Source organism: Phragmites australis, chromosome 2, assembly GCF_958298935.1.
Source record: "Phragmites australis chromosome 2, lpPhrAust1.1, whole genome shotgun sequence".
In the NCBI taxonomy this organism is placed as follows: Eukaryota; Viridiplantae; Streptophyta; class Magnoliopsida; order Poales; family Poaceae; genus Phragmites; species Phragmites australis.
Window position 1 is genome coordinate 32,270,778 of NC_084922.1, and position 10,480 is coordinate 32,281,257.

Here is a 10,480-nt window from a genome sequence, read left to right on the forward strand (position 1 = left end):
GCTGATCCTTTGGACACAAGAATAGTTGAAAATCTAATAAAAATGCTAGACACACACAATCCATTTGCAAATAAATTCAGGCTTGCAAGAGATAGATTGAGAGAGCATGGAGATGAAGAATTCATTATTAGAATCATAGGTGCGAAAGAAGGCGATCCAATACAGTATAACTTACCTACAACCGATCAACTTGCTATGCTTGTTGTTGGTGACTTTACATTGGACACATTCAAACGAGATATAGTGATACAAACTCATGCTGGCCAGCTTGAGCAAATATCCGCGTTGCATCCTGCGTATATGCCCCTTCGGTATCCTCTTCTGTTTCCATATGGTGAACGTGGTTTCCAAATTGGAGTACCCTATAGTGGTGTCATCTCATCTTCTACAACAGCGCGTTCTAAAATGACAATGCAGGACTACTACCGCTACATGTTACATTATAGAAAAGACCAGCCAAATCCATATCTATGCTATGGTTTTCTATCCAACCAAGCCAAGGTTGATGCGCGCGCTTGTATAGATGAATCTAGATTATGGTACATACTAAAGAACCAAGCTAAACTTAGAATAGAAAACTTGCAAGGTATAACTGACGCTGTTAGTCGCGGTTGTATAGATGGTAATGAAATTGGTAAAACTGTATTACCAGCTTCGCACACTGGTGGTAGACGATATATGATCCAAAATTACCATGATGGCATAGCAATATGTAGAGTGTATGGCCCACCAGATTTCTTCATAACATTTACATGCGATTCAAAGTGACCAGAAATTTCTGAAGCGTTGAGTTTTGAACCAAGCCAAAAACCAACGGATAGAGCTGATATTATCGTTAGAGTGTACAATATGAAACTTGAAGAACTTTTAGAAGATATAAAAAAAAGGAGTAGTGTTTGGACCTATTACTGCAGGTACGCACTGTTATACAGCACATTGTGTTCCCCAAAATCCCTACCTGTTGATTCAAACTTCAATAGTGATTGTATTACTTCATACTTACTGACATATGCAATTTATCCTCGCACCTCCAGCACTGCACACCGTCGAATTCCAGAAGCGTGGCCTTCCTCATGTGCACATCATTATATGGATTTCCCATGATACTTCACAGCCAACACCTACATTTGTTGATTCATACATAACCGCAGAGATTCCAGACCCAAGGATTGATCCATTACGATATGCATTAGTTGCTGAACACATGACACATGGTCCATGTGGTCAAAATCACCAAGATAGCCCATGCATGAAAAATGGCAAATGTTTGAAAGGATACCCTAAATATTTTCAGCCTGAGACTACCATAGAGTAGAATGGCTTCGCGATATATAAAAGGCCTGATAATGGCCGGTACATCCAAAAAGGGAATTCAAGGCTAGACAACCAGTGGATAGTCCCTTACAACATATATTTGCTAAAAAAAATTCCAAGCACATATCAATGTTGAGTGGTGTAATAAAAGTATTTTTATCAAATACCTATTTAAGTATGTAACAAAGGGTCCAGACTGCGGCAAGGTTTACATTGAAAGAATACGAAATGGTCAGGATGCACCATATGACAGCGAAACCCAAACTATAAACGAGGTTAAAGAGTACCTAGATTGCCGCTATATTTGTGAACAAGATGCATGTTGGCGCATCTTCGCGTTCGATATCCATCGCCATTTCCCACCTGTGCAAAGGCTTCCAGTTCACTTGCCAAACGAAAATAACATAACATATAATGCTGATACTAATTTAGCAAACATCATTTCTCAGGACTTTCTGCGTAGAACCATGCTAACTGAGTGGTTTGTAGCTAACCAAACATACTCGCAAGGAAGAAATCTAACATATTGTGAATTCCCTTCAATGTGGCGATGGGATGAAACATCACGACTATGGCAACCTAGGCGATTAGGATCAAGCATAGGTCGCTTATATTATGTACACCCATCTGTTGGCGAGCGATATTACCTTAGAATGCTACTAATGGTTGTTAAAGGTGCACAAAGCTATAACGATGTTAAAACATACAACGGTATTACATATGCGACGTACAAAGAAGCATGCAATGCACGAGGACTCCTTGGTAATGATCAAGAATGGTATGATGCTTTCAATGAGGCAGCAACCTGGGCTACTTCCACACAACTTAGACAGCTATTTGTCACAATGCTTCTATTTTGTGAAGTCAACGATGAATACACATTCTTCAAAAAAGTTTGGAGAATGTTAGCAGATGATATCCAATATAGATTTAAACAGTCTATTGGCAACCAACATTATCAGATGACTGAACCTGAACTAAGAGATTATTTACTTGATGACCTTTCAGCTTTGATTACAAGAAATGGAGGAAGAATTAGAGACCACAACTTGCCACATAAAACAGGAAGCATTGAGTCAACGTCCATCAATCGACTCATAGATGAAGAATTACCATACAACATAGATCAGTTACTACTTGAATCTGATCATTTAATTTCAAAACTTAATGATGAGCAACATCACGCCTTCAAATCCATAACAAGTGCGGTGCTCAATGATACCCCTGCATTCTTCTTTGTTTCTGGTTATGGAGGTACTGGTAAGACTTATTTATGGAACGCCATAGTAACATACTTGCGAGCGCGTAGAAAAATTGTGCTTACAATTGCTTCCTCTGGTGTTGCATCATTGTTATTGCCACATGGCAGAACAGCTCACTCCCGATTCAAAATTCCTTGTGACATAGACGATGCCACTATCTGCGACATCAAGCGAGGAACCATGCTTGCTGAACTTATAGAAGCAACTTCATTAGTTATTTGGGATGAGGCTCTTATGACACATAGAACAGCATTTGAAACTCTAGATAGAACATTTCGTGATCTATTATCATTCCAATCATCACACACACAAGACATTCCCTTTGGCGGCAAATCCATTGTCCTAGGGGGTGACATAAGGCAAATTCTTCCAGTAATTGAAGGTGGTACCAGGGCACATATTGTGAATGCAGCAATAATAAACTCACCACTATGGAAACATGTTACTGTTTTAACATTAAACAAAAACATGAGACTGCTTTCGCCAGATTTAAACCCACAAGCTCAACAAGAAATGGCTGAATTCAGCAAATGGCTGCTAGACTTAGGTGAAGGAAAACTTGAAGCAACAGCCCATGGCGATGAGTTAGAACCAACATGGATAAAGATACCACAAGATCTACTGCTAATGACCAACGATGATAGTGTTGCTTCCTTAGTAAATGCCATATATCCAGATTTAGAAACAAAATTTCTTGATGTTTCATATCTTCAGACACGAGCCATATTAGCTCCAACTAATGAATTAGCTGATCAAATAAACTCGCATGTGATATCTCTCATTCCTGGTGAGGAAAAAGAATACCTAAGTTGTGACAAAATATCCAAGGCACAGAATGTGCATGACTCATATGATCTACTATATCCCATTGAATTTTTAAACTCATTGAATGGAAACAATTTCCCACATCACAAATTGAAACTTAAAAAAGGAGTACCAATAATGTTGCTCCGCAATTTAAATCAATCTGGTGGCTTATGTAATGGAACACGCTTAAAAATTACAACAATGGGTGATATGATCATTGAAGCACAAATAATCACTGGCACTCACACAGGCCAGATTGTTTTTGTTCCTCGTATTTGTTTGACATTAAAAAACCCCAAACTACCATTTATACTTGAGCGCCGTCAATTCCCCATAAAAGTCTGCTATGCTATGACAATCAATAAAAGTCAAGGACAAACGCTTGAAAAGGTAGGTGTCTACTTAAAAAAACCTGTTTTCACACATGGCCAGCTATATGTTGTTGTGTCCCGTGTTACTTCAAAAGATGGGCTGAAGATATTGATACAAGATGATGATGGTATCTGTACTGATACAACCCGTAACATAGTTTACAAAGAAGTTTTACCATTTATCTTGCCTCTAAGTATTAACAGATAAAATATATTAAAATTCCCCCCACAAAAGAGCGGGGAAAAAAAGAACGCCTTGTTTTGCCACTCTGCACATAAAAGCGATTCATGTTGTGGCATCAAAGTATGGTCACATTATTCCTGTCAATCATACATCGCAAAGCCATAGACTTGCATACCACATCCTATTGCCTCTTTTCTCTTAAAATCCCCAAAACAATCACACAAGTGACATATGTAAATTCTGACAGAGAAGCTTAAAGCCTCTTCCTTCACAATTTTTGTATTTATCACATCAATGCGCAATACCACCAGGTCAGTCACCATAGTTTTCATTGCATCGGTTTAGATAACCAACAAGTTACCTTTTTTTTTACACATGCTAATCCAAATTCTTTTTCATGGGCTTACTTTATCTTGACACATTGTGTTCCATACCATATCAGGTTATTCTTACTTTAGCAGCACGATTATTTTACAAAAACATAGCACATGACATTATTCTTTTAGAAATATTATGGTATAAAATTAGCTAAGTATTAAACCACGAGCTCGTTTGCCGCACTCTGGTCTTGCAACCCTCCAGTGTGTGAACATTAATTTCATTATTGCATATAAATCATCGTTTAGCCTCCATCCAATTTTATGGTAGAAAGCAACTAGCTCCTAGATGCTAATGATGACCTAACGATTGTTTCACTTCTCCTCAAGTAACCCTATTCCATAGCAAAGTGCAACTGCAGGCCACCTAAATTTTTAATCAGGCCACACAGCCCTTCTATAATCATATATTAATTATTATTTTCTTCTGCCAATTAATCCTGCAGCCGTTGAACTTCTATTTTTTCCCCTCTTCTTCTTTCCCCTAACCTGTTTGTGTATATCAAATTTACCAATCGGTTGGTCTATGATAGATGACATATAGTGCCTTTCCTGCTGCGTAATGTTTCCTTAGCAATAAGAGTCTATACTAGCAACCAACCTATTCTGTGGATTTTTAAGTTACAGAATTCTCATTGTTTGTTGTCCCAATTCTAAACACAATCTGTTATAAATTAAAATGAAATGAGATAGCCTCTAACAAAAACCTGTTTCTATATCCACACCTTTGAATCTTCAATTACAATATAAATCATGAAATTACCATGTTTATCTTTGCAACATCTAGTCCCATTGGGTTTTTTTTTGTGACCAAAAAAAAGAAAACAAGAAAACCTTCCCTATAGCAAAACCAATGCTAAAGAGCAAATACCTCCTAGATGTTAATGATGACCTAACGATTCTATTTATTCTCCTTGAGTAACCCTATCCCATAGAAAAATGCAACAGCAGGTCAACTAAATCTTTGATCAGGCCCCACAACTCTTCGATAAACATATATTAATTATTACCTTCTACTATCAATTAATCATACAACTGCTGAACTTCAGTTCCCCCCCCCCCCCCCCCGCTTTTTTTCTTTTCCCTAACCTGTTTGCACATATCAAATTTACCAATCGGTTGGTCTATAATAAGTGACATATAGTGCCTTTACTCTTGTATAATGTTTCCTTAGCAATAAGAGTCTATGTTGCCAACCAACCTGTTCTGTGGATTTTCAAGTTACAAAATTCCCATTGTTCATTGTGCCGATTCTAAAGACAATCTGTTATAAATTGAAATAAAATGAGGCATCCTCTGACAAAAACCTGCCTCTATGTCCACACCTTTGAATCTTCAGTTACAATATAAATTATGAAATTACCATGTTTATCTTTCGAACATCTGATCCCATTAGTTTTTTTTAAGGGAAAAAAGAAAACAAGAAACCCTTCCTTATAGAAAAACCAATGACTGAACTATTATAAATTTCTACATTACACATGGCCTGGTAAAGTTACTATCACCAGGTGCACACTAAATTACCACACATTAAAAAAATAATTCATTTGCCTCTTTATTCCCTACTTATTGACCAGTCTAATATAACTGCTAAAAAATTATATTTTGAATCAATGTCCAAACTACAGGATCTGAAGATGACATTCGATCCACTCGCCACACTCCATCCGAAATCCAAACACTCGACAGTTTGCGTCCGTGTCTCACGGAAATGGGAGTATCGTGGTGGCACCGACGATGGACCAATAGCTCACATAGACCTTGTGCTTGCCGATGAAAAGGTTATGTCACATTCCCGCGCATATTTTCTACACCACACTGCTATATTTCTTTGTATGCTTTTCATCCACAGCTCTCACTACATTTGCACATATGTTTCTACAACAGTTACTTCAAGGTTTAAACCGCCTAACTTTTATTCTAAAACACCAGGGAGATGCCATATATGCTGAGATACCAAGCTCTGAAGTGGATGTCATAAGTCCTTTGATCGAAGAAGGTGGCATCTATATCATCAGCCGTTTTAGAGTATCAAGGGCCAAATCTCTGTACAGGCCAATTGATGCACCTTACATGATTGAGTTCACATGCTACACCAAGGTATATCTAGCAAAGAACCTGCCTGAAACATTCCCAAGATATGTCTATAACCTCACACCTTTTGCCGAGCTACCAAAATACGCTGGTGAAAACAAATACTTCCTAGGTCAGTATCATCCCTGTCCAAACTTAAATATCTTTCTGCTTTTCCTACTATACAAATCTGACAGAACACACACACACACACACACACTGCAGATGTCCTTGGAATCATCTCCGAAGTTTCTGACACAACTTTGCTACAACTACCAAATCAATCAGCTGCCACTCTAAACAGAAACATAATCCTCAAGGATCTCAGGTAAGGAATCTGTGTCCCTAACATTATACACTGCAGAAGATATACAACAAACAAATGTCTACTGAAAATTAATCCTCTTTATGCGTAGCAATGTCGAGATTAAGCTAACCTTATGGGGACAGCGTGCTGCTGAGTTTACCATCGATGAAGTTTACAATGAAGAACAAGGTAAACCAATTGTTGTGCTCATCGTTGGCAACCTCATGAAAAGTTTCGCTGGTAACTAAAACCACTCCCAGTATATACCACATTTTCATAATCACACATCTTCACTGCTAATTCTTTATCTTAAACAGGTGAAGAATACCTAAGTGGAAATACTGCATGCCGCTGATATTTTAACCCTGCAATTCCAGAAGCTGAAGAGTTTTATAACAGGTATATAGACCTCTACCTTCTGCTTATTAGTATATGATATTGTTATGCGATTCTACATACAATTTTCACATAAACCATTAATACATACTCACTTGCAAACATATGGGTATACACAGCACTCACAACCAGCGGCTCACAATCAAGCGTACCGCTGCTCCTCCACATCAAACAGCACGACTACAAGGATCACTACAGCTCGAAGATAAGCATCTCCTTGACTTAGAAACAATGGACCCATATGATTTTCCGGTATGCACAGTGCATGTCATCGCTGCTACTGCCTATTAAAACACCTATACATACCATAACAATACCACCCCCTATACTCAAACAACACATCAGAATTAATATCCTTTCCAACGCTAATTGCACCTTCTGACAATTACTTAATATTTTCTCATCATAGGAAGGTGGATGCCGCTGCACCATTACTATAACACGCCTAATCTTGACCACACCATGGTGGTTCCCATCATGTAACAGGTGCAACAGAGCATGCACACCAAGTGGCGATGGTTACAAATGCAACACATGTTCCTGTACTGGCTATCGCTTCAAGTAAGAACCATTCTCCATTCCTTTTCCACTAAAATAAATATACATTGACCTATACACCGTGTAATTCTATCTTTACAGGTACAAACTGTCCTTCATTGCAAACGATGGAACTGCAGAAGCTGAAATGATAGCTTTCGGAGAAGTTGCTCGCCGCATTGTTGGTAAACCAGTCCAGCAGGTGTTGAGATCAGCAAGATTCGCAAATGACACACCCCCCGATATTGCAGCCATAGTATCCTTAAAATTCGCCTTTGCAGTTGCTCTAACAGAGCAGAGCTACTATAATCCCAAGAGAACATACCAGATCACTTCCATCGTCGCTTCTTATGGGAGACAACATACAGTCCCACATATAAAACTCAACCAGCCCAAGCAACTACCAATCTGCCACACAGCTGACCCAATACTCCAGCAACACACCTATAGCACCAATCCTGATGCTACTTTACCCGATGGTAGTGTTCCATCTGGAATCAAGAGCGGTGCATCTTCATCGCAGCCAGAAACACAGAAAACACCTACAAAAGATATACCAGCAGATAATGTAGCATCGTACTCTTTTTTATCAACTGTTTAATCACCCATAGAACATGCAATGCTTCTCTGCCATAACCTATCAATAATACATTGAAGTTGTATTGCAGACCCCTCCACCTCCGCTGGAATACGACGAATCACCTCTAAAGAAACCTGTCCTTCCGTAAGTGCCATCAACAAGACATGCTGCTCTTTTTCCAATATGCGATAAATATAGAAAAAAAAATTATAAAAGGTAGCATCTACCTACTGTCTGGTGTTCAATTTTTCTGCGCGTTTTCATCCCAGCAACATACTATGAAGACCTGGCAATTTTCCAATTGACTTCCTACCAATATCACAGCAAAATATTTAATAAGCTATGTGTACCACTTTAAACAAGAACCTATTTCTATTCCATATGAGCATTTCTGTCTAGCTTCGCATGCTCCCCCGCTCTCTTATTACAACCTTATAAGAAAGCAAGAAAAGTAGCATGATAAGGCTACTAAGATTCTCAAAGAGTAATTGTTGTTTCAGTATAAGTAATTAATATATGGATTGTGGACCAGCTTCTCATTATGCAGATGGAGAGCTTATTGCAAATGAGGCCCTCTTATTATTCGTTCTTCTTTAATCTTTTTTTGAGCCAGATATAGCTATTGGCTCCTCTCTGTGAATATATTCATAGCTCACATCTTTATATATGTAACACACAGAGATCCCATTGATCTCCCTAAACACTCAAGTGCTCGAAAAAGATTGTTTGAAGATACAACAGATCCTCCAAAGGCAAGCATGCTTTCTACTCTTACATATATAATCCTGTATACATTTTCAGCATCATTACAAACCCTGCTAATCCATCTACCTCATGCATCCCCCCGTTTGCCCAGGAGGACACTGATACTCAGAAAAAGTCGAACAAAGAAAGTCTTACAGCAAAATGTGACCCAATTCTACATTCGACAGAACAAAGGTACAAAACAACACTCCCACCCCAAAATCTGCATATTGCCCTTTACAATTAACCTTAGTAACAGCATTCCTACGCTGCCTTAAGTCCATCCAGGGCTTCTTCCCAGCAGACCATATCCAGCTCCACAAAGATGTGTAAATCCAAAACTGCTGCACCAAAAAACAAGCAATGAAGGTCACTTTCACTTGCATACCACTTCTTTACATACAATCCTTACAATTCTACACTGAACATACTAACCGCTTCTCCTTTTATGTACAGCCAAACAAAGTAGCCAACGTGACTCAGCTATCAAGCATTGCTCGCCTTTTGCTGTCTTTTCCCACCTGAAAGGGACCTGCTCTTCACATTCCTTCTGCTCTTTTTTCCCCCCTCTTTTGAACTTACTTTTGGACCTTGGTTCCTCAAACTTTTAGCCTGTCATCGCCAGCAGATGAAGTTGTCACTGTTACTCTTTTGGTACACTAATCAACCTGTATAATAACAAATCAGCAATGTCATCTAAAATCGCTGATATAATTGCCTTACATAGCTACACATACCTACTCAAAATTGCATACAACAATTTAGTCTATCACATTACTACCATAGCATTAATCGGCACATGCCTGCTCTTCACATTCCTTCTGCTCTTTTTTTTGCCTCTTTTGAACTTACTTTTGGACCTTGGTTCCTCAAACTTTTAGCCTGTCATCACCAGCAAATGAAGTTGTTCACTGTTACTCTTTTCGCACACTAATCAACCTGTATAATAACAAATCAGCAATGTCATCTAAAATCACTGATATAATTGCCTTACATGGCTACATGTACCTACCCAGAATTGCATACAACAATTTAGTCTATCACATTACTACCATAGCATTAATCGGCACATGCTCGAATATTAAACTGATCTTAGATATAATAATTTATTTTTTATGCACTCACAGAACCAAACTCAATATACATACACAATTTGATGCATATACATATGATTAACAGATTTCCTATTAACAACTGCCACATGCCTTATATTTTGTACCCTAAGCATATCATATATCACTACAGCCAATTGTTTTGCTTGTTTCAGAATGCATTAGTTCATACACCAGTTCATTTTGCTATTCTACACAGCAGCACAATTCACTCTGGCCCACCCTAATAGTACATCAATATATTTTGAACAATAATCGTCATATTTTTCCCTTTCTATAACACTTACATATAACAATTTTTCCCTTCACATTGTGTCACAACACCAATTATTATATTACCTGTTGGAAATACAAATCTTACAATGCTTTTGATAACTATCATCCATTCTATTGACTTGATTGAATACATCCTATAT

The 10,480-nt window shown here is 38.2% G+C and overlaps 1 protein-coding gene across 2 annotated transcripts; it reads left to right on the plus strand.

Annotated features, from left to right (window-relative positions):
• The first annotated feature begins 5,956 nt into the window (after nt 1-5,956).
• LOC133910017 (uncharacterized) lies at nt 5,957-9,658 on the plus strand. Of its 2 annotated transcripts, none has more exons than XM_062352539.1 (13): nt 5,957-6,096; nt 6,248-6,521; nt 6,614-6,716; nt 6,805-6,935; nt 7,013-7,094; nt 7,211-7,343; nt 7,501-7,652; nt 7,731-8,196; nt 8,297-8,352; nt 8,888-8,960; nt 9,065-9,147; nt 9,232-9,321; nt 9,409-9,658. In XM_062352539.1, exons 6-12 carry the CDS (start codon nt 7,323-7,325, stop codon nt 9,317-9,319), a joined length of 939 nt encoding a protein of 312 aa, XP_062208523.1. In that variant the 5' UTR covers nt 5,957-6,096; nt 6,248-6,521; nt 6,614-6,716; nt 6,805-6,935; nt 7,013-7,094; nt 7,211-7,322; the 3' UTR covers nt 9,320-9,321; nt 9,409-9,658. The 2 variants fall into 2 exon arrangements, with proteins under 2 accessions (XP_062208523.1, XP_062208524.1); XM_062352540.1 differs by having other exon boundaries at nt 6,805-6,884.
• Nucleotides 9,659-10,480: the final 822 nt, after the last annotated feature.

What these genes read in the sequence shown, in the direction of transcription:
- LOC133910017 (XM_062352539.1), top strand. Translation starts at nt 7,323, where the DNA reads ATGGACCCATATGATTTTCCG. An exon ending in TGGACCCATATGATTTTCCG is followed by an intron (nt 7,344 to 7,500) that starts GTATGCACAGTG and finishes TTCTCATCATAG; the next exon opens with GAAGGTGGATGCCGCTGCAC. An exon ending in ATACAACAGATCCTCCAAAG is followed by an intron (nt 8,961 to 9,064) that starts GCAAGCATGCTT and finishes CCGTTTGCCCAG; the next exon opens with GAGGACACTGATACTCAGAA.